Source organism: Girardinichthys multiradiatus, chromosome 6 (genome assembly GCF_021462225.1).
Source record: "Girardinichthys multiradiatus isolate DD_20200921_A chromosome 6, DD_fGirMul_XY1, whole genome shotgun sequence".
Classification (NCBI taxonomy): domain Eukaryota; kingdom Metazoa; phylum Chordata; class Actinopteri; order Cyprinodontiformes; family Goodeidae; genus Girardinichthys; species Girardinichthys multiradiatus.
This window is the reverse complement of record NC_061799.1, coordinates 30,373,229-30,397,798: the sequence shown is the minus strand read 5'-3', so window position 1 is coordinate 30,397,798 and position 24,570 is coordinate 30,373,229. Positions and strand designations below refer to the sequence as shown.

General features: G+C 38.5%; 1 protein-coding gene across 8 annotated transcripts in view; it reads left to right on the top strand.

Moving 5' to 3' along the window:
* The window catches only part of LOC124870024 (pituitary adenylate cyclase-activating polypeptide type I receptor-like), a 50,694-nt gene extending 26,718 nt beyond the window's left edge, over window positions 1-23,976 (top strand). For 3 of the 8 annotated variants that reach the window (XM_047368391.1, XM_047368389.1, XM_047368392.1), the window contains exons 7-15: window positions 452-584; window positions 4,314-4,467; window positions 4,590-4,650; window positions 6,409-6,478; window positions 6,802-6,893; window positions 7,624-7,707; window positions 15,404-15,533; window positions 16,829-16,870; window positions 19,017-23,976. In XM_047368391.1, the coding sequence (XP_047224347.1) occupies window positions 452-584; window positions 4,314-4,467; window positions 4,590-4,650; window positions 6,409-6,478; window positions 6,802-6,893; window positions 7,624-7,707; window positions 15,404-15,533; window positions 16,829-16,870; window positions 19,017-19,241 (991 nt within the window). In that variant the 3' untranslated portion in view covers window positions 19,242-23,976. The remainder of the gene's footprint in view (window positions 1-451; window positions 585-4,313; window positions 4,468-4,589; window positions 4,651-6,408; window positions 6,479-6,801; window positions 6,894-7,623; window positions 7,708-15,403; window positions 15,534-16,828; window positions 16,871-19,016) is intronic. The other 5 variants (XM_047368395.1, XM_047368393.1, XM_047368394.1 and 2 more) reach the window with 5 other exon arrangements.
* Window positions 23,977-24,570: the final 594 nt, after the last annotated feature.

Sequence of the window (24,570 nt, the reverse complement as noted above, 5' to 3'; positions counted from 1 at the left end):
GTAAGGGTGAAAAACTTTTGGATTGTTATGAAAAACCCAGATTCGCTAAACTGACAGCAATGTCTCCCTATAGTACAGTTCTGCAAGTCTTCAACACAAATTTGGTTTTTTAAAATGTGCTTGGGGCTTTCTTAATTTTTACCTTGCTCACCCCTCTAACAGGCTTTATTATTTATAAAGATATTACTTGTCACTATTTCTTTTGCTTGCAATAGCATACTCTAATACAAAATGTTTAATCAAACCTGTTAGAAGGCCGTTGCAAACTAGCATTTTACCGCTCACCAAGGACAGATAATAAGCATTAGGAATGCAACACAACTCACTTCATTTCAAACTGACATTTAATTGGAAAGTTGTAGCTCAGGGTTTTAAACATTGCCCTAATTCTTTGAGCCCAAGATGTGATAAAATATGAATTGTTTGTGCTCTCCCTCTCCCATTTCTGCAGGAAGCTGCACTGCACCAGAAACTTCATTCACATGAACCTGTTTGTGTCCTTCATTCTGAGAGCCATCTCCGTCTTCATCAAGGACGGTGTGCTGTATGCTCAAGAAGACAGCGACCACTGCTTTGTGCATATAGTCAGTTACCTCTTCTGGTTATCATATATCCTGTGTGGGATTTTAGAGACAAGAATAGGGTGTGTGTTTCACCGTAGGAAAGGAAAACAATTTTGCTTGTTTAGCTATTAATGAATGTTTCATAATAAATTGCAAAGTTGATTGCTACATTTATATCAATCTGAAGCGGGAAATTGCACAATTGGGTTTTTATTGTTCTAAGGAGTCCCCGCTCAGACAGTACATTTGCTCTCAGGAATGACAGAATGTCATTTACGTCCTTTCCATAGAGTCGTATTAAATAGTTAGACTAAAGGGAAGTTGTAAAGGATGACATGCCTTTACTGTAAATATGAGCAAGCATTTAGCATTGCTTATATGTGAACGATCAGAACTGCTGCAAACACTTATCCTTCAGTTTTTCTGGCTGTGTTTTTTCATTTGGAAGAACTTCAACCAGATTTCAAATTTGACTAAAAACAAACACACTACCAAAGAATTAAAACTCCTTGATTAGAATTGCAGAACAAGCTCTGAGCCTTCCCATAGAAACAACTCACTGCTCACTTTGGTAAGCAGGCATGAGAAATAACCCTAATTATAAAAGCTAATAGCTTTGGAAAGGCCAGCTGAAATATTTTACTGCTGACCATTACCATCTCAATGGCTACTGTAGTCTTGTTTTTAAATCTACTCCTTTACCTTTGTTGCCATAGTGATTGCAAGGTCATCATCATGGAGGGACTCTGAATTAGATCAGTGCTGTAATTGTGTGACCCCACTCTAAACATGGAGACCATTCATTAACATGGTGTCACTAGATTACACTTCACCTGACATTCAGGTGACTCATTTCTGTGGGTCGTTTGAATGTTCCCCTTAGACAGTTCATGCAGCATTTTGAGAGGAATTAGAGATAATTACTGACCACTACTAACGGCACCGACCACATCTGTTTATACAGTAATTAATAAGAATCCTGACTCTTATTTTAGCATTTGGAGTCATCAGACTGAAAAAAGATAATTAAAAGCCAAATAAAGCCCAAAATATCCAAAATAACAGTATTTACACAGTCCACTGCTCTACTTACCCTTCACCTCCTCTTCCTGGGGGCATTGGAGAAAGTTTGCTGCAAATGACCAACTACTGAATGTAAAGTTGAACGAGATTTAAACACTAAACAAGATGTTTATGAAGAAATTGATCAGAATTTCAGCAGGATGTTTAATGCAAAAGTAATCATTCTCCGTGAACCTTTAAGCATTTTGCCACTTTACAAACACCACCTTCAATGTATTTTACTGGGATTGCATTTGATAGACAAGCATGAAATAGCACATAATTGTGAAGTAGAAGGAGAACAATTCAAGCTTTTCAAATGTTTTTACAAAATAACAATCGAAAATGTCTGGATGCATCTGTATTCAGCCTCATTTAACAATACATATCTCTAATTAAAATCCAATGCAACCAGATGCCCTCAGAAGAGACTTTATTATTACATTGAGTTCACATGTGCATAGGTTAATTTCAGTACAATGTTCTGTTTGTAGCCACAGAGGTTTTTTAGAGAACGTTATTAAACAATCATGAAAACCAAAGAACATAGCAGACTGGTAACAGCTAAAGTTGTGGAGAACTTTAAAGCAGGGTTAGGTTATAAAACAAAATCAACAGGCAGAAAACATGTGAAGGAAGATTCTCTTGTCAGATGAGACCTAAACTGAACGTTTGCATGCAAAATGCATAACAAACATGGGTCATTAAACCACCACTGCGCATGACCCTGAACACACCATCCCTACCATGAAACATGGTGGAGGCAGCATTATGCTGTAGGTATGCTTTTCTTCAGCAGGAACAATGAAACCTATCAAACATGATGGGAAAATAGATAGATGGTAGATAGATGGTGTTAAATACAGAGAAATCCTGGTATGAAAACCTGTTACAGACTGCAAAAGACATTAGCCGTCAGGATGTTTAACGCCAACAGGACAATGACCCTGATCGCAGCTAAACTAGATGGGTTAAAAAAGCACATTTATATTTTTGCAATAGCCATACTTAAATTCAACTGAGGATCTGTAGCAAGACTTTAAAATAATTTCTTCACAGAGCTACCTTTCCAATCAAGACAAATGGGAAAAATGTTAGGCTGGGCTACTGGCAGTAATGACAGAGAAGAAAGGTGTTTCTATTAAGTATTGACTGAATGGGGTTGAATACAAATGCATGCTACACTCTTCATTCATATTTATACCTTTTATTAAAATAAACATTTAAAACTCTTTCCTTTTCCACTTCGTAGTTATTCTCTACAATTAAAACAGTGAAGTTTGTGGTTGTAACCTGGGAAAATGTTTCAGGGGTGCAAGGAACCGTACATTGTAGCATCTTGTTTCGCAGGCCTGGTCTCAGGGCCCACAGCTCTGGATGTAGCGTAATACAGACTGTTCCTGAAGATGTTTCCTGCCCACAGCCATCACCAGTTTCAATGACTCTTTAAAGACACTTAGATAGTTTGAGTTATAATATAATTGAATTTAATTTCTGGATTGGTAAAACATTTTTGAATTGAAAGTTTGAAATGTGTCCCTGCTTCAACACACCTGATATAAACTGATGATGGAAAATCTTCTGTAGTAATTCAAAAGTAGTTGTAGTAATTTCTGCAGACCGTGTTCTATATTTCTCAGAGACAAGGGATTTGTTTAGATCATCAGACCCCACTGGGAGCAGTACATTTAAATTGGCAAAGGAGAGCAATGAGCGGTATCATATATGCTGCGCCATATGCCTTATTCACATAGTTCTACTTTGCAGTTTTGTAAACACTCCTTTGAATAAAACTATGATTATGTGCTGATAATCTATTGGGAGTCCATACACATCAACTAAATTATGTCACTAATATCATGCTCTAAACATCAAGCAGAGAAAATATAAAAGTTACTTTTAAAAGGAAATGTTTGGAGAGTAGAAAACAGCAATTAAAGCAGCAGGTTTGAACACCAGCAAAGAGCCTTAGATAAACTGATAAGACACACCTTCCTCTTGGCCTGAGTCTTATTGTCACCTCTGAGATCAATAAACATTTTCTCTGTTGTGGTGAAGCATTGATCTGAAACATTTGACATTTCTGGGTTATCATGTTATCCATGGTGGAGAGTTAATGTAAACATGTGAGCTGGTCAGTTCAGCCAACTACTAAACATTTTTTCCTTGCAAATTTATTTATTATTACATTTGATACACAACAATAATCAGGGCAGGAACTCAGGGCGCTCAAGCAGCGAGTCCAGATAAAGATGAGATTTCTTTTTGCAAAACATCTACAGTCATATTCAATAAATTAGAATATGTGTTCCAATGAGGATTGTTTGTCACACTAAGAGTATTTTTTGAAAATAACTACCTTTAACCATTTATAAAACATATCTTTCAAAAAGCCCACATTTCTGTATTAAAAACGTTTTTTTTTTATTGGTATATTTTGACTTTAATTTCGTATTCATTAGCTGTAAGCAGAAAATCCAGAAATAAAGACTTGAAAACATCAGCTTGTGTGCGATTAATCTAAATAATGTGTTTCACTTTGTGAGCCAAGTTACTTAAATAAATGAACTTTTCAACAATATTCTAACTTATTGAATGGATCTGTAAATACGTGTATACGATCACAACTTAGGCGTCTCTTTGCATCCTGCTACTCTAACAGGTCTGTCCCTGTGTTTCCTCATTCAGGTGGCATGTAAAGCAGTGATGATTTTCTTCCATTACTGTGTCATGTCCAACTATTTCTGGCTGTTCATCGAGGGCCTGTATCTCTTTACTCTGTTGGTTGAGACCTTCTTCCCTGAGAGACGCTATTTCTACTGGTACACCATTGTGGGGTGGGGTACGTAGCACTTTTTGATTGATTAACCTCAGTTTTTTTTAACTGCCTAACACATCTGCACCTCAAATATTTTCCAGTGGTGTGTTCTTTATGCTTTATCTTATCATAATTATTGATAACAGGAACTCCCACTATTTGTGTGACTGTCTGGGCTGTTCTGAGGCTCCATTTCAACGACACAGGGTATGTAACAACTTTTTATCCCAATCTTTCAAATATGGCGTAGCTATAATAATGACAAGACGGCACCATTGTGTGCGGCTTACCGTCTGTCTGGCCTGCTTTCCATTTTGTTTGCCATTTTACCACATTTAAATTAGTGGCAAGATGTTTCTGCTGCTCTGGTATACGATCACCAAGTTCTCATGGACGTTGGACACTATCATGAGTTAATTTTGAAGTGGAAATTGTGAGATAAAGCATCAAACATGACAACATTTCTGCTGGAAATCCCACCTTACCTGCATCGCACTTTTAGTCCCTCAGCACAGGAGGCGTCCTGGGAAACAGGGAAAGTGAGGTGGTGTTCTGCTGTGGATTAAATCTTTCCTGTGGTCTTCTGTGGGAAATACCTGTTCCAGTAGGAGTCCTGGATCCTTCCTGTTGTTACTAGTGAGCCGACGGACCAGTCTCACCAGTTGGTAGCAGCACCTCCTCTTCACCGGGCCCCGCTGCTCAGACATGGCATTGAGCTCTGCAACCTTCAACCGCTGAGTCGGGCCCTGTCACTGGCTAAAAAGGAGGAATTGATCATCCGCTCAGCCCTCATTAACACTAGATCTGTAGCAAACATAACTATTACACTAAATGATCTCTTCTCTTTGTGGAACCTGGACTAGTGGCTTCGGGTTGGAGACCTCATCCCATTCTCCAAACTTCTTCTTCCAGACGGCAGGTAAACTGACAGTTTCTCCAGCTCTGAGGTCCAATTTTTGGAGGATAAATGTGAATCTCCGAAGGTGTGTGTGCTGATTTACCGGGAGCCAGTTTTAGTTATACCTTTCTTCAAGACTTTGCTGACTTTTGGTCTCGGATTATTTTATATTATGAACGGTCGTGATGGTGGTGTTTTAAATATCCACGTATGCTGTGAAACCAAGCCGTTCACTAGAGACGTTGTAAACCTGATTGCTCCTTTTAACCTGACCCAGCTTGTGAGCAGTCCTACACATAAGGGACATACCTTGGACTTGTTTTAACTTTTGGTTTTAATGGCCATGTATCTGAGATATGGGACTCTGTTTTTCTTCGATCATTTGCCAGTTTTATTTGATTTTTGCCTTTTATCTGCTGCACTTGGTCCCCACGCCTCCGTGCACTCCAGTCGACTGATCAACACACTGAGTGCCTCATAGTTTACTACTGCTTTCTCAAACTTTGCTCGTTCTCCTTGGAGAATTGCCAGGATAGAAATGTTGATCATGTTGCTCGTTGATGATTTTAACACGCTCAGACTCTCATGTCATTAAGAACAGAGCTTCTTAGAGTTCTTAAGTTCTAAGTTGCCAATCTTGCTAAGATTGGCAACTGATTTTTAGCTTGAAGGACTAATTTACTGTTTGTTTGTTTTTAAGGAATCCAGTATTTTTTTTTTTTTTTTTTTTTTGTCATTGCTAGTTTGAAACCTACATAGACTGGTCAAACCTAAACTGCATTCTTCCATACTAAACAGAAAATTCTTTGTAAAACAGGCAAAGATCAAATAAACATTTTCTCATGACAATTTGCATTTTCAATGCTTTATTTGGCATCAGATCACCATTGAATGAGAGAAGCATGAAAACTACAATAGTTACACCTGGACTGAAATATGCTACAGACTCTTTAAAGGTTCAGGGTCAGTTACACTGGTAAATGTAGGCACATAAACCGAAATGGTGCGAGAGAGTTTCATTGGCCGTATTGAAAGATTTCTAAAAACATGCTGGTCATCGTCCACAGATGCTGGGATACAAATGAGCACACTGCCCTCTGGTGGGTAATTAAAGGACCCGTTGTGGCTTCAATAATGGTAGGTTCATTGCATATTTTCTTCTTTTACTATGATAAGGAAACAATTTCTATTTTCACAATTTGGCTTACATCTCCATTAATAAATCAAGATAATGTAATAAACAACATTTTACCAGCAGTTCAAAGCTTGACTCAGTAAAAGCTTGTTGAAAATGAGCAAAGAATGGCAATTTACTAAAAATGACCGTTTGTTGTGCTTCCTGCAAAATTCTTTCCTAAAAAAGACATAAGCAATCACACCAGACCAAACAGCTAGAAATGTAAATTAATATGTTTTGTAGAAATGAATCACATATTATACACATGTGTGTTTTTTGGCAGATAAATTTTGTCCTCTTCATTGGAATCATCATCATCTTGGTGCAAAAGCTGCAGTCCCCTGATATCGGAGGAAATGAGTCCAGCATTTATCTGTAAGTTGCATTAAAGAAATCAGACACTGAAACATATGCTTGGAGAGGTCAAATCTTTTTTAAAACTGTTTTAAAATTTGATTACCTTACACCCGTGTAGTTTAATGAAAAGTGAAATACGTTAGATTTTTTTAAATGAAAATGTTTCGTCTCTGGTCTTGCACAAAACTGATGATTAGTTCCGGCAAACAAGTATTAATTGATAATTTATTATATTGTATATCTTATCAAAAAAAAAAAAACATGAGTGAGTCATATTGTTGCTCTGAGTAGCACATATTTTGCACTGGATAATGTTTTTAAATTGTTGTTAAAAATGTTATTGCGCCAAATTTAAAGTATGTTATTTATGATGTTGGTGGACAGTCTTACTTGAAATGCAAATTTTAAGTAGCGCTAAAATAAAAATACAATATAAACCGATTTTTGCAAAGAAGCCAAGTACTTAAAGTATCTTATAACCTGTTGTGTCCACCTTTCTTTTACACTCACATGTACTACCTGTTGCCAGGAAGCCTGAGCCTCTTTATGGAGTTGTAGTTTAGTCAGACATCACTCCCGGTCAGCTCCCACTGGACTGTGTCTTTTAAAGCCCTGCAGATACCGCCATTCTCATCGGCTGTTTGGGTCCAGGCGTGCGTGACAGACTGTGAAGATGTGCGAGTGTGCGAGACTGTGTCCCTAAAGACATTGTCTTTGTTGTATTGTGTGTTGTCTTTGTGCTGTATAGCAGCTGTGCTCAGAAATGCTTCAGTGAGCCCACACAGGCTGTTCAGCATTCGTGCAGGATGTCAGAGTTATCCACCATCACACTGTAAGTGTGTGTGTGTGTGTGTGTGTGTGTGTGTGTGTGTGTGTGTGTGCGTGCGCGTGTGTGTGTGTGTGTGTGGCTGCTTTATGTGGACTGCATGTATGTATTTGGGTTTTACCCCAGGGGTTCCAAATATTTTAATTTCAAAAGCTTGAATAAAAAACACCAAAATGGAAATAAGATGCAAAGATTATGAATTCCATGTGAAAATGAATGTACAGTGGGGAGAACAAGTATTTGATACATTGCCAATTTTGCAGGTTTGCCCACTTGCAAAGCACGTAGAAGTCTTTCATTTTTATCATAGATACTCTTCAACTGTGAGTGACGGAATCTAAAACAAAAATCCAGAAAATCACGTTGTGTGACTTTTTTTTAAGTAAATAATTTGCATTTTATTGCATGATGTAAGTATTTGATACATCAGAAAAACAAAACTATATTTCATATATTTATAATATTTGGTACAGAAACATTTGTTTTCAATTACAGATGCTTTCTGTAGTTCTTGACGTGGTTTGTGTCAGAATCTGCCATTGTGGGCTTTGTTTTGGTTTTGTGTTTATTTACTCTACAGTTACGTGTTTTTATTTCTTTGGTTTAGTAGTCATGTTTGTTTATTCCCTCTGTTTCCTGATAGTTTTGTTCTCTCTCCTGTCTCCTAGTTTTAGTAGTTCTTTCTCCCGTCACCCATAGTTCCCTTGTTGGTTGCTTTCTCATTTATTTATTACTTAGAATGGTTTTCTTCTTCCTATTATAATTATTATTACAGTTCTCTTGCTTCCTTGGGATCTCTAGTTTAGTTTCCCACCTAGTGTCTCTGTGTTTGTTTATGGTTAGGTTATTTGTTTCTTGCTGCATTCTTCTACTTTATTAGTTTCTTTTCCCTATTCCTCATCTTGTCCTCTTGTCATTAGTTCCCCTTCAGTTGTTATTTCCTCAGTGTTCATTTCCCTTTATATTTGTAGTTCTTTCCTAGTTTAGTTCCTCTTGTTAGTCTCTATTGTTTCAGTCCCTTCTGATAGGTTAACTTTCTGTTATTGTTTGCCAATATACTTAGATCCACTTATTGTTTACATTTTGGTTTGTATATATTCTAGTCTTCACTTTCTCTGCTTCCCTCTCAGGTAGTTTAGTGTTTGTTTACTTTTTATCAGTCAAGTGTTTCTTCTGTTCCCTCCAGTTTCTCAGTTTACTTTAGTTAATGGTTATTCTAGATTCTTCTGCTTCATTTGGTTATTTACCTTTGCCTATAGTTTTGCTAAGATCCGTTTCCCTGAGTTTGTTATTTAGTCCCTTTCCCAAAGTTTAGTTTTGTAGTCAGTGCTCCTTTTCCTCTGCCTCCTTGATCCTCTTTGTGAGTTAGTATTGTTTATCTTTTGATCCAGTTTTCACTTTGGTTAGTTCATAGTCTAGTTTCTCCCGTGTCCCTTTGTCTTCCAGTCCGGTCACCATAGCAACCATTCATATTCCCTCAGTTCCCTGCAGCCTGGTCCACACCTGATTCATGTTTCCTCTGATTACCTGCCTCCCTGTCCATTGGTCCATACTCCACCTCCCACAGCTTTTAAGCTTTCTAGTTTTCTTTTTTTTTTTTTTTTACCGTGTCCTGTCTGGCAGAATAGCACTCAGAATTGTTGTCTGAGTGCCAAGAAATTGCCCAACAGATTTACTTTCACAAGCACAGCATCACAACTAATGCTTTAAAGCTCTGCTTGATATTTATAAAAGAATCTTTATTATAAAGGGCTGCACAGTGGTGCAGTTGGTTGTTGGTTGTTGCCTTGCAGCAAGAAGGTCCTGGGTTCAATTCCTGGCCGGGGGTCTTTCTGCATGGAGTTTGCATGTTCTCCCCGTGCATGCATGGGTTTTCACTGGGTACTCCAGCTTCCTCCCACAGTCCAAAGACATGCCTGTTAGGTTAATTGATCACTCTAAATTGCCCTTAGGTGTATGAATGAGTGTGTGTGTATGGTTGTTTGTGTGTTGCCCTGTTATGGACTGGCGACCTGTCCAGGGTGTACCCTGCCTCTCGCCCATAGACTGCTGGAGATAGGCACCAGCTTCCCCGCGACCCACTATGGAATAAGCGGTAGAAAATGACTGACTGACTTTATTATAAACTTATTTGGGAATATTTCAATTGTTACGGACACGGAGACTGAAATAAAAAGGAAAAAAGAAGCTCAAAAAAGATAGAGATGTGGAGAAAAGGAGGAAAGAGTGGAGGAGAGAAAGAAGGATGAAGAGAATACAAGATTACACCCTGCTTGCTTATACACCTGCAGCTGTTTTTTTTTTTTTTTTTTTAACAAAATAGTACACGGTAATTCTGAATGTAGAATGTACTTAGTGAGAGGTGCAGCCCAATATATAACATCTGTGTATCTGTCAACACCTGAAGCTTAACACCTGTGAGTATGGGTGTGGACGCGCTTTTTTATACAAGGTTTCTCCACAAAAATATGCAATAGCGAGTGTGAGGACCCACAGGCCTGCCCCATTGTCCCTGGATGGACACTGAGGAGATCCGAGCCACAGACATCTAAAGGCTCCCCAAAGCACAGGAACCCCAGGAGAACCATCGCCGGGACTACCGCAACCCCCCAAGAGAAGAGCAGTGTCCCAGGGGAACCACCCAGCAGCGACAGTGCAGAAGCCCCAGGGAGCCGCAGCGACGAGCCCACAGGCCCCGCCGGCAGCTGTCCACGCCCGAGCAGATCCAGCCATGGACCCAGAGGCCCAAGACCCCGGGACACACCACCCCCCAAGCAGAGGCCCGACAGAGCCCAGGGGGCCAGGCCCCGGCAAGCAGCCACCGGGAGTGAGCCAGCACACACCAAAGCACCCGGCCCCCGGACACCGAGAACCACAAGTACACCAGCGGGCAGAGACTCCAACCACCGGCAGGTGGTGTGGTGGGGAGGAAGCTGATCCAGGAGAGGGAGCAGTCCAAGACCCAACCTGTCGCAAAAAAAAAAACAGGCACACAGTCACAATCACCCACTCCCACCCTCATGCATACACATAAAATCACTCACACCCAACGTAAGGATAAACAACAATGGACGTCATACACTCACTCACACTCCCCATGCATACTCTATACTCCCAGGTCCAGGCGCCGGTACCCCCTAGGGGCAACCGGCCCACGGACCCAGGAGGTGGTCCCCTTCCCTCCTGGGGCAGAGGCAGGCAGACAGCGCCGGTACTGCCCGGACCCGGGCGACCCCGGCCCGGCTCCCGCCCCCCCCGCCCCGAACCAGTCCCCAACAACCCCCATCCACCTCCGGAGAGGGGGCTATGTACAAAAGAGGGTTCCCCGGCCAGCGGCAGGCACCTAGGGCCAGTGACCCCACCACGCCCCCCTCAGCAACAAAAAAACACTACATCACTGCCACTGCAACGACCGCCCAGGGAGAAACACTATCCAGCTCAGCTCCACCATCGCCGCCCAGCCGATCCAAACGCCAGTGACCCCACGCCCTAGAAGTGAACACAACCCCTCCACCCCACAGGCCGCAGCCCCTCCACGCCACTCCCCAGCCCACCGCCCCGATCCCCACTCGGACAAGATAGCCAGCAGAGCAGCACACCTCCAAGCCCGCCCAACCCCCCCAGACAGCACCAGCAGCCCCAGCCCACCAATCCACGAGAGGGATACATGCACCGGCCGGGGACCTGGGCCATGCAGGCCAACCGCTCCAGGCCAAGCACAACCTGCCAGCCGCCCCAGTGAAGTCACAAGACATGCTCTGTCGCCCCACCCACCCGACCGCCAACCGCAGCCCAGCAGCCGACCCCAGGCCAGGACCACAAAAGGAAGCAATGGAAAAAAGGCCATGGTGGCCCCTCCCCCAAACCCCGGGGGCGCCCCGGCCCGCCGCCCACCCGCACCCCGCATGGCGTACCAAGCAGTCCAGCCGGCCAGCCCCTCCATCAAAGCGGGGCCACATCCCAATCAACGGATGAGACCCCCCTGCCGGAGCCCGGCAACCCCCAGCTGGCAGACCAGGGCCCAAAGCCAGGGACCGAGATCCAAGGGAACCCAAGCGATCCCGAGAGAGCCAAAACGCCAGCCCAGCACCAGACAATCCCCAAGACCCGACCCCCTGCCCAGACCAGACTACAGGGCCCACTCCCTCTCCCGGCCTCCGACCACAGATGGGAAATAGCGAACAGGGGTGTGAAAAGACCCCAAGCCTGCCTCCGCCAGCTTAAATGTGGTGTTGATGCGTGTTGTTGTAGTGTGCAAGCTTTCTAGTTTTCATTGTTCCTCGCTAGTTCCTCACGTTATCATCCCATGTTATCTTCCTCATCTACTACCCTGTTATCTACCCAAGTTCTTCCTATAATGGTTTGTTTTGTGTTTTGCCTCCTGAACCTGTTCTCTGTGGTTTACCTGCCTGTACTCAGTACTCTGCCTGCCTGCCTGCAAGTCTGTATACTTCATCATTAAATACTTCATCAACTCACCATGCTGGCTTCTCGGTGTGTTCTGCATTCTGGTCCTGCCTCCAAACCCACAACCGTGACAGTTTGGATACACTGCAGCAGGGATTTTAGACCACTGCTCTATACAGATCTTCCCCAGATCCTTCAAGTTTCAGGGCTGTCGCTGGGAAATACAGACTTCCAGCTCCGTCCAAACATTTTTGATTTTGTTTAGGTCTGGAGGCTGGCTAGGCCACTCCAGGACCTTCAGATGCCTCTTACGGTGCCACTCCTTAGTTGCCCAGGCTGTGCTTTGGGTCCCTGCCATGCTGGAAGACCCAGCCACGACCCATTGTCAATGCCCTTACTTTGGTTGATTGAGTGTGTGGACGGGTGTCTTTTATACAGATAAAGAGTTCAATCAGCTGCAGTTAATACAGGTAATGAGTGAAGAACAGGAAGGCTTCTTAAAGAAGAACCAACAGGTTGTTACTGGTTGTTACTAAATAAATACTTATGAAAATTAGTTACTGAAAAATCACACAGTGTCTTTTTCTGGATTTTTGTTTGAGATTCCATCGCTCACAGTTGAAGAGTACCTATGATAAAAATTAAAGACTTCTACATGCTTTGCAAGTGGGAAAACCTGCAAAATCGGCAATGTATCAAATACTTGTGGTCCCCATTGTATTTTTGTTTTCTTAAATTTTTGGTTTTGGATTTAGTTTTCATTTGTATCTTAAGTGCTCCTGGTACATGTTGATTGCAGGAGAAATACCTCGTACTAGCTTTCTTGCTTAGATTTGGATTTAATTGGGTTGCAGCATAGGGTTTGCAGTATAACCGCAACTCTTTGAAACTGGAAAATATTTTAGACAAAGTATTGTTTAAAAACAGACCTCCATTGTATCTTCCTAAAGCAAAGAAAAATTGTCCTATTGAGATCGTTTGTTCTAGAGCATAATACCGACCCAGGGTGATTAGATGGAGAGTATGGGATTTGTTTGTAAAGTCAATAGCCTGTCGTAAGAAAATAAAATTGAGGTTTTTTCTTCAGTCATATTTTCACCATCTTATTCATACATTTATAAATGTCACAGTTCCAAACTAAATATTTAGCTCAAAACCAAATATTTAGTTGGCAAGCTAAATGTTTTGTTTACATACTGAATATTCAGCTCCAACTTAATTATTTAGTTTGGAGCTAAACATTTAGCTTGCTAGCTAAATATTTCATTTGGAGCTAAATATTTAGCTTGTTAATTAAACATTTAAGTTAGAGCTAAATATTTAGTCTGTAAACTAAATATTAAGTTTGGAACTAAATATTTAGCTTACAAACTAAATATTTAATTTGGAGCAAAATATTTCGTTTGTAAACTAAATATGTACTTTGGAACTGTGACATTTATACATTTCTGAATGACATTGTGAAAATCTGACTTGGAAAAATTAAACTCTAAGTTTTTTTCCCTCATGATTGGCTAAATTACTGAAAATATTGCTGTCAGTTTTTGACTGCAATTTTACAAACAGCACCCCTTAGGAGAGCATCCATGAACATCAATTTTAAATTCTTGCCACACATTCTTAATTTAATTTAGGTCCGGACTTTGACTGGGCCATTCTAACACATGAATATGCTTCAATGTAAAGCATTCCATTTTAGCTCTGACTGTAGGTTTATGTTCTCAGCTGTCAATCCTCAGCAAACCTTCACTTAAGTCCCTAGTCTTTTGCAGCCTCTAGGAGGTTTTCTTCCAGACTGCCCTGTATGAGCTCTATCCATCTTTCCAACCACCCTGCTTCCCTGTCCATGCTGAAGAAAAGCAAACTCACAGCATGATACTGCCACCACCACGTTTCATGGTGGGAATGGTGTATTGAGGGCTATGTGCGGCGCCACCAGTGGCAGTTTTTCGTAGGGCTACTTGGCCGTTTGCCCAGGCCTGCAATAGAAAAGGGACCCCATAAAAAAAACAACACTATAAAAATGTAACATACTGAATTATATCATAAGGCTTGAATATTATATAAATAATATTTTTAGAGTTAACATTAGAATATAAAATTCTCTTTATCCTCCAAACCAGACTAGATTAGTTTTTCTTTTTTTTCTTTTGGAGCTATGTGCCTGTAGGCTGTATTGCTAAATTCTGGCATCCTGTAAATTAGCTTTCAGCTTTAAAAGGTGTTTTGGCAAAGGGTGCCATTAACGCAAGAGTAGGCACTGTCTGCAACACAGAGAATTTTACATGTTGGACAGAATGTTCAGTTTAGGTAGATCACTGTGATGTAAAAAAATGTGTAAAAGGGCTAAAACGGCATTTAATTCGAAACATCACATTTGTTGATTTTAAGTGGATGCTTATTTTGTGTATTTTGGTTCAATTAAAACATTATCTAGTGACACTGAAACTGAATTACAACCTAATTTTAACTAAGATCCCCTTTTTTATAAGGTGTTATTTGAACAAATTCATATTAGTCTTTGTTTTACACTCCTTGTTTGCTCCAAAAATGGTAGGAATCTAATTAAGACATGTACCAATTTAGGTTTTCATATCTCTTCTAAATCTCAGCAAGAAAATGTATCCAAGTAACATTTTTATTTATTTATTCATTTGGCATAAGACCCCCAGTGAAATGCACTGTAAAAACTTAATTTTGCGTGCTTGTTGTCTCTGTGTTTGTGTTTGTGCTTTTTTTGTCTTTTGTATTTTCATCAGTCATAGTGTGTGTTGCTGGGTTTCTGATGCATGCCACAGAAATAAAGACCCGAAAATCTATTTAACCAAAGTTCTTCACAATAAAATAACCCTGTTTTGTTATTGTCAACAAATGTGGCATCTTGTCTGGTACTCATTTAAATTGTTTTCAGGTAGATGATTCAAATAATGATTATTTTAGGTAATTTAACTGTATTCAAGTTATAGTAAATTGCTTTACCTTATAAATAAAAACAAAGGTTTTACATGTGTACCTTATGGGATTTGTTGACAATAATAAAAAAATAAATCTGGATAATCTAAAATTGAAAAACCAAATCATAATTTTGAAAGTAATTTTAGAAGGATAAGATTTTATCTTCAATTTGAATTCATGGCTTTAATTTGTGGCATGTCACAGTGCATCACTGCATCAGCAGTGTAACTTGCATTTCACTTGAGTCTGAGCAACAGCAGTAAATTCACACAGAAATTGTTTTTGTGTTCTGCATGTCTACAAGATCAAACAAATATATTTGCTTTATGTGTGCGTTTAGGCGTCTGGCACGCTCCACTCTCCTTCTCATCCCCCTGTTTGGTATTCACTACACTGTATTCGCCTTCTCGCCTGAGGATGTCAGCAAGAGGGAGAGGTTGGTCTTTGAGCTGGGCCTTGGATCTTTCCAGGTTCGTTCACGCTCCTCCCCCAAACATCCGGTTCCAGTGATAGCAGACCAACAGTAAATCCCATAAATAATCTGAGTGTATACTGCTGAACAGTTGTTGACCATAGTTTGCCCCTTATATATACAGAAATCATGTTTTTCACAGCATGCAAACAACCCACAACATTTTTTCATTGGTTTTCCTTTTAATACTTTAATAAAACATATTTGCAGAAGACAAATAAATCCCTTCTTTTTCCTAGAAAACAAAATGATCCGCTGGCTCTAACAGTTCTGTCTCATACGATAACTGTAGGCCAGCTAGAATACCTTAGATGGGGAAGAATACGCCTAATGGCTCCAAATAAAAATATTATTGGCTTATCAAAATGCCACCGCTATTCAGTTCAAGTTTGAAGATATGCAGAACAGGAAGCAGAACCCCGTAGACAAACTCTACCTAGTGACCACAGACAATAATTTCTGATTGACTTATTTTTTCCCTAAAACAATGCATGGTGTACAACAAAAACCTAATTTTACATCTTTATATTACCGAGAACCTTTGCGCTTATGATTTTACTTTATTTTAAACAAAATTATTGTTTTCTTTATTGATATTCATTTATTTATTATTATTAATATTATTATTATTGTTGTTGTTGTTTCTGTTGCCGCTTAGGGCATCTGAATACCCTGAAGGCCCTGACAGCTCACCAATGGGGAATCGCCTTGAAAATGACATTTTCTGATACTTAATTGTTGAATCTTCCCTAAAAATATCTGACAAACTACTTATTCAAATGTAGGATATGATATATTAAACAAGTGTACACAATTAAATTAGGTAATTTGGTGCACATCAAGAAAAAAAAAACTCGGAAGAAAATTTTAAAAAGCAAATGAAATAACATAAAAATAGCAAAATGTGACAAAATATATGGGCTATACAAAACTTTTTTTTGCACCAAATTATTCTCAGATAGTGAGATTTCCCTTCTCAGTTTCCCCTTTTTTATGCTCCTTCCAGAAAGAGCTGTTTTAGGGCTCTTTCACTCTAATGCAAATTAGCTGTATCTGGCAGTACCCCGAACCAGCACTTTGTACACATGAAAACCAAACCAAAACTTATAAGACACAACAATAAGTTAATACACTTCTGCCATTTGCAGATTTGCCATGAACAGTAGGGACTGTGTTCCAGTGTTTCTCTGTTTTACACAAACTTGGCTTTTATTGTTCTTTCTTGTCAACATTTAACACTTGTACGTATATCACTGTGCTATTGTGATTTGTTATTTACATGTTTCTCCACAGGGGTTTGTGGTAGCTGTTCTCTACTGTTTCCTCAATGGAGAGGTAAGCTATTATCCCTTCTTTCTTCTTTTTTGTCATTTTCTTCATTTATTTTTGACATATAAACCTCCGTGCTGGTAACACCTTTCATGGTGGATATCTTTAGACCTAAATGCAAATACTTTTTAATAAACAACTTCAAATAAAAAAATCGAAATTTTTTCAAGTGGTTTTATGTTTATTAATAGTGTAACTGAGACAAAACATATTTTTTTCCTTTTATGATATTGTGTTTTGATCATATTGCATTATATACCAAATAGGTGTGTGCATGTGTGTCTATAAATTGTGATCTAAAGGCAAACAAGGTAATAGGTCTGTCTGTTGCTCCCTTAGTAAACTTTAGTAAGATTTAAACCTTTTTGACAACTATTCGTACTAATTGCATAAGTGCTACAGCATCTCTACATACAAACCACTGGTATGTACATGTACATGTGTAGTTTTGTCAAAACAGGTTGACCAAGGCAGTTGCTTCTAATTTTCTTTTAAAAGTTATCACTATATGTATGAAAAAGTTTCAAACCACCCAGTCAGACATCCATGTAATCCTGGAAAGTGACTTTGATCAATAGCTATTCAAGCTCTTTGAAGGTCTGTCAAATGTGAAAATCATCTCTTTGAAAAGACAGGGGAAAATATCTGACAGAGATCAAGGTTTTATATACTAGCTTCTTGGTAGTTGTAGCTTTTATGTCTTCACATCTGTCTTCCATCTCTGCTCAGTAATCCTCCCCTCTGTTACAAATCATGTGTTCAGTTTTCTCACTGTGGTTTTTTTCCTCAGTTCTTTGTCAGATCCTCTTGCCTTTTGGTTTCTGGAGGTCCTGACTTTGAGATGAATCACTAAAGGTTCATCTGCAACCTCTTCCCATGTCTGCCTGTGTTTGGGTCCCTCCTCTAAAAACCTGATATCTACTTTGCTAAATTGTCTGATATCTGTAGACACAACATTGGTCCATCCATTGATTTTAAGAGCTTTTCTGGGCCTGAACAATAATATATAAACAGCTTAATGCCCCCTCCAAACTGAAGTAAGATTGTGCCATGACATGAACATTTGTTTTCAGTATGCTTATCTGTGAGGTGTGGTGGATGTCTTAAACATATGAAATTCTGACGAAAGAGTGGCCACACTGGCCTCATTCTAAGACTGCAACATAATCACAGCCACACTGGACTTGGAGTGGTCCAAGAACCTACATTTTTTGTAAGTTTTTTGTGCACCTGGGCTGAAACAATATGCATCCTGAAAACAACACACATACAAATGAATACCATGCTATAGTCAGGTCCTCTGCATAAAGAGATCGGTATCTCGGTACCTCCCAGCTCTGGAGAGGCGCACACACACCTCCAGAACGCACATATAGGCTAGCCATTGGAAGACCTATGGAAGTTGTGAGTTTTTCAGGCTTTAGGTCAAATGGAAGATATCTTTGTGATGCTGTCAAAGAGAAGCCCCCAGATTGTATGAAGTGATGAGTAGGGAGAGGGATAAAGATGGGGAGAAGGTGGGAAAAAAACATGAGTGGTGACCAATTTACTAATGTAATTTAAGAGAATATCAGGATTATGTGAACCAGTAGCATTTAAACATTCTTGGAGATTTTGGAGCAGTTTTAATTTGGAATGAATTGGGCCTGAAAAGCAAAAAAAAAACAATCATATTAAAAATGGCAGATACTGGACTTATCATAAGGTAATAAACAGCAAGAGTCTAAAGAGAAATAAAGAAATATATTCAGAAGGAAATATATAGCTTTTTCATAGATAAGCAAAGAAGGATTTTAATGCATCACTTAGATACATCACTTGGGCATCACTTAGGTACTCACACTATATCTTACTTTTTTATGAAACAACAAAATCTTATTCAATGGAAAACTCAGTTTACCACATAGTAATCTACTGGATGTATTATAATGTCCTTGCTGCAAAGGTGGCAACTTCCTGCAAGTAAATGAAATAAATAAGTTTAAGCCATATTGTATGCGATATATATTTACATTAAACCCTAAATGCTGACCTTTGATATAGATTTTGAGGTCTTGTTTTACCATCAGCACTTTCCCACAAACAGTAAGTGTAGTATACCTTTGGTGGAACTGGTACAGCTTAAAGTACATTAAAAAATGACCTTGTGAAGTTTCTCCCTGAAGGTGCAGTCAGAGATCAAGAGGAAATGGCGCAGCTGGACGGTGAATCGGTACTTTGCTGTGGACCTGAAGCAGCAGAGGCACCCTTCGTTAGCCAGCAGTGGGGTGAACGGTGGGACTCAGCTGTCGATCCTCAGCAAGAGCAGCTCGCAGATACGCATGTCCAGCCCGCTGGCGGAGAACGCCAACATCAGCCTGCCGACCTGAGTGTCTGATTGTCCAGAGTCGACTTCAAGGTGCCGTTCCACTTACATTAGACCAATCAGAGCAGACCAAAGTGACCCCTTGCAACTCTTATATTTTCTACTTTATAAAAAGGAAAAGCATTTTACTAGAGATGTACAGTTTTATTTGGGTATACAATAAAATTGAAATATTTATTTAGCAGGGACTGGAGGTGGTAATGTTTTATAATTATCGGAGTACCTTATCATTTTAGGTAAATCAAATTCGATTTAAATTCTCAATAAGCAAAAGATTCTAAGAATTGTAAACAAATGAAGACTGTGCCATAAGAAAGACAAAAATGTTATGAAATGTATTGGAAAGGTGATACTTTTAATGTTAAATGTTTGGGGGTCATGTTTGATCTGTTTGTGTAAACTAAATGTGCTTCAAAGTGCCATACAGTTCACCTGACTGGATATCACTACAGTCCAAAGTAAAAAAAAAAATAAAAAAAAAGCTCGCCTTGCTTGTACAAAACGCTCAACATTTATATTTAAATGTTTCATCTTGAATTTAAACAAGTTTCTACAATCAGCCGTAAGTACAGAGTATGTCAAAATACAGACACACTCACATATATAAATATGTATATGTGAGTGTGTATTTAAAAAACACTCATGAGTTGTGTAAATAGTTACTTTTACTGTCTAGATTAGATCTCTTTAGCATAACAGTGAATTGTATAGACCTTTTCAAACAAAAGGAACTGGAGCCCAAATCTGTAGACTCTATCATGTAAGCAGTGGACCCAGTGGATCATGGTCTCTCTAGTCTGGTGTTTTCCTGCATAAGAAATAAGAAAGGTAAACATGTAATTTAAAAGCTAGGTAAATAACTGTAGAGCAGTAATTGCCAACTTTTTTTCCTATAAAATGCAGCATCATGTTCAGGCTTAAAACCTTACAGTACCTAAAGTTAAACGATAAAACTTGTTGCTTTGTTTTGCCCCCCTGGGGGTGTGGTCAGTTTGGACACTTTATACTTTTGCAGTTTTGGTCGTTTCTTACCCGACTTTTTAAGGTACAAAATGGTGCCGTCAGGACATTGTGTACTGGACATGCGACAGAGGAATGTTTTCTGCTTTCACTAAGGAAATGTGGATATATGACTCAATAACTAATATGTACCAACATGATGTCGATTAGAGTTATTTTGGTTTGATCAGTGTCCACTGATGCACAATTGTTAAAATACATGGGTATGACATTTGAAATGGTACTGCATAGGCATAAATAAGCAAAGGGGGCGAAGTGGGCTGCTCAACAGTAGCTGGTTTTCATCATCACAAATTTAAACATGTGAACATGAACAGTCTGTGCCAGTGTTTCCCTAAAGTTCTTTATCTTGCCATAATTTCATGCGAGCTGTATTTTATCATAGTCACTCTGTGCACATCTATTGAGCTTAAGCCGCCTGATGTGCCATCTTTAGACAGCTCATTTTGCAATTTGATTAGACACCTCGTATTCCAAAGTGCCTACTCATACAAATAGCTATCACTTTAAATATCAATAAACACATGATTTATTGGAGTCACTTTCTGCAAAGAATACATAGAGCGGTCTGTTTTATTATGGGTAGCACGCTTTTTGACAATGTGTCTCTTTTGTAATTAAATAATTTGCAATTTATTGTAAGAGTTTAGCCTTTTTTCTTATCAAATGTGATGAAATGACCTTTAATGAGCTTAAGTGATGTGTTTTATTGCACCTACTGTAAACTCTAAATTGGCACTTCATTACTGAACACATGGCTTTAAAGTAGAACCGTTAATGTTGTCAGTGATCAAAAAAGGCTTTAATTTATCCGCTACTGACAATCTCATTTGAGTGTTGCTCTGTCATTTTTTTGTGATCAAACCAGCTATAAAATTATTAATGTACACATGTTCAATTAAAATGTGAAAGGATGTACATAGAAGGAGTTTTCCATATTTTTTTTTTCTTCTACAAGTGGATTTTAAGATTGTTTCTTTCAATAATTTATGCTACTGTGGAACAGATATGGATGTATATTTATTTTTCAATTATCACGTGCAATGTAACATATCGACTTGTATAGTATACAAAGCTTTTTTGTCTGTAATGTAGATATCTGATTTTATTACACTAACTGATGAGGACTTGGTCAAAGTGCCATAAAGATAGTGATCGTGAGATTTGTGGCACAACATTTTATTCCTTCTGACTACATCGAGAAAAACACTTTTCATCTAAAGTATAAAAAAGATGAAGGTAGAATTGCATCTGCTTTTGAATGATGGTATTAAGTTTCTGTATGGAAATCTAAATATGTATATAAACAGGAAAGGTTTGACCACTGCAACAGTTTGTATGATGGTGTTTAAAAACCACTCTGCTGCTTATGTGTTTCTGTCACCAGCATTCTGAGTCTGAACTTCAGAAAGAAACGACCATGTTTTAATGCTGTTACTGTCTGTGAAAAAAAAGAAGAGCTGAAAACTCCTCACGACCATATTTGTGCTGTGTATTTGTCTAACACTAGATGGAAGCAAAACTTTGTGATAGAAGAGAGAACAGAAGAGGACGCCTTTTATTGATTTATATAGTAGGCTTTTTATTTTCAATTTGAAGGACAAATGTGAGAAGAAAGAAAGAGGAAATAATATTTGTATCATTAAAAGAATTCCTTATTTTAAATTTTACATGAATTACCAGACAAGCCATGTGAACTGTATCTGAGCTTAAACATCAACGTTGATTGTACTCTTTAGAACTACATTAAGAATTAGCACTGCAAAGGCTAATCCTTACTTTGACTAAAATCATCCATATTCATTTCAATTGCCTCAAAATATGATCAACTTAAGCCACAGGTACAGGACATCTCTGTCTCTAAATCAGGACTTGCAGTTAAGATTAAGAATTATTTTGTGTTCTTTATGGGCTGCTTTTCCGTCTTAGTTTGAGACTTGTTTTGTTATAACAAAAATATATATATTTTAATGTTGCTGATTTTTTAAAATGTGGGTAATTTGACAAAAAGCAGGAATGAAATCTGACAAGTTTATATCATGATTATACTAAATTGTGCATGATATCGCACAACATTTAGGGGACATTTTGCCTTTGACATACTTTAATGACATTCCATTAGAAGTAGTTGGCAATTACTTCAAAAGGTTTTACCAATGTATTAATTATCTGCACTGAGTTAAATGAGCTTACTAATTCCTTTTTAGTTTCAGATGTAAAATATGTAGACATCAATAGGTTAACTCAGTGTTGATTTGTCCAAAAAGAAACACATACATTTATTTCCACATTAAACTTTAAAAGCCTCTAGAAAGGCACCTTTTTCCATCTCCATGTGTTTTGTGAAAGAGCCGATACAATGAGGGGAGTTGAGGTCAGCCCGACTGCGTTACACCCCTGACTAACAAAGTGAGTGAGTCCAACATCAGCTGACCTGTGTAAAGGCAAGGGGGTCAAGGAAGTAAGATTTAAAAATATAAAGAAGACTCAGAAATCTGTACTCTGTTATAACTAGTAAAACTGGTATGGCTAAAGACTTTAGCTACACACTAGCTAGTAAGGCTATACTAGCTAGAATAGTAAGTAGCATAGCAATTGCTACACTAAGCTAGAATAGAAATGCTAGTATATCTATAGCTAGTACTGTAGCTATACTGATAGTATAGCCATACTTGCTGGAGTATAGGTGCAGCTTTTAGCTATACTGGCTATACAAACCTAGTCTAGCATACTATAACTATAGCTATACTAAAATATAATTAGCATAGCTATATTAGTCGTTAGGTTGTGGATATGTGATTAAATTTAAAGCAACTTGGGTACACCTTACAGCTTTTGCAAAATTTCCACTTATGATGTCATTAATGTTATAATTCAGAGTGGATCATACTCACAGTGTTTAGATGATTTAACACAAATGCTACCCATCCTGATTCAAACAAAACTCGAGTCTTGTGTGCCATAAACATCTAATTCAGCATTATTCAGAGGCATGAGTGTTAAAGCTGAAATCAACATATCAGCCAATTATCTTCTTTAAAAAGCTAATCAGTTTTGTTTTTTTTATGTGGCTGGTAGCTTAAAAACACTGATTTCACATTTCTGCCATTGCAATTTTAGCAACAGAACACAATCTGATTCTCACAAAATATTGATGAATGACTGTAATTGCAAAGATTTCAAAACTCTTGTTTGAACTGTATTCTGTGATGCATCTCTGTGTTAACATGCAGTTTATTCAACTGTTGTGGCTTGCTGAGCAAGTTTGGTCAAGTCAAGTGTGTGTGTGTGTGAATTTTATTGATTGTCAATGAATTTTTGAATTATTGCTTCTCAGCTGCTCTTAGATGTTCTCTGCTATCAATTTGCTCTGGTGTACAAATGATGTCTTTTCTCTATCATAAATAGTGTATATTTTTGCCATACAGGTGGATTTCTTGACTAAAATCTACAATGTTTGTGGCAGTGTTTTTGTAAAGTTGTTTATGGTCCAGTTTTAAGAGTGTATGTGAATGATTGAAAATTGGCGAGAATGCACTCTGTATGCATGTATATGTTCTGACAAGCATTCAAAAGAATATAAACACAGATGTTAAATAACAATGTATAAATTTTCATCTAACTTGTGTTCAACTTGTAATATTGAGTCATGTATAAGTGTTCTGATGTCAAACATCCACGTCTACTCGTGTTAACTAACTGCAAAATAAATCTATGGTATGTTGTACTTTCCAAAGACTGACATTTTTTCAGACTCATACGAAAGGATATTTGTCCACATGTATAGTTATTTCAGAAACCCTTTTATAAATAAATCCTTAAATACATAATCTAATGCACAATAATAAACCTAAAATTCCATCCTTTAAGCTTTCAGTATAGTGACAAAATACTGCACTGAGATTGCAGTCAGATAAGTGGCAACTAAGGGTATAGCAGTACATGCAGGTTATGATACATGGTGTGGGGTTTACAAGACTGATATGAGAAAAGATTTGTCATAATATTTTTGACAAACCTACGAATACATTTTTTTTGTTTTGATTTACAAATCAACAACTTTTTTAATAGATTCTGTAAGATGTGTAGAAGTCCAATTGCTATGCTTTTAAACAGGACCCCATCTAAGCTGTTATTGTTGGTACAATAAGAATTAAAATAGTAATTTCTTGTTTTTCACAATTAAGGTAAAACAAAAGATTCTGACTTTTTCCCGATCAAAACATACAAGATACATAAATGTTTCCGTGTTGAACTAACCTCCAGTCTCTTGAGGGTGTAACTTAAAGAAGCCTTAATTTTGGTCATTTTCCTCTATAAG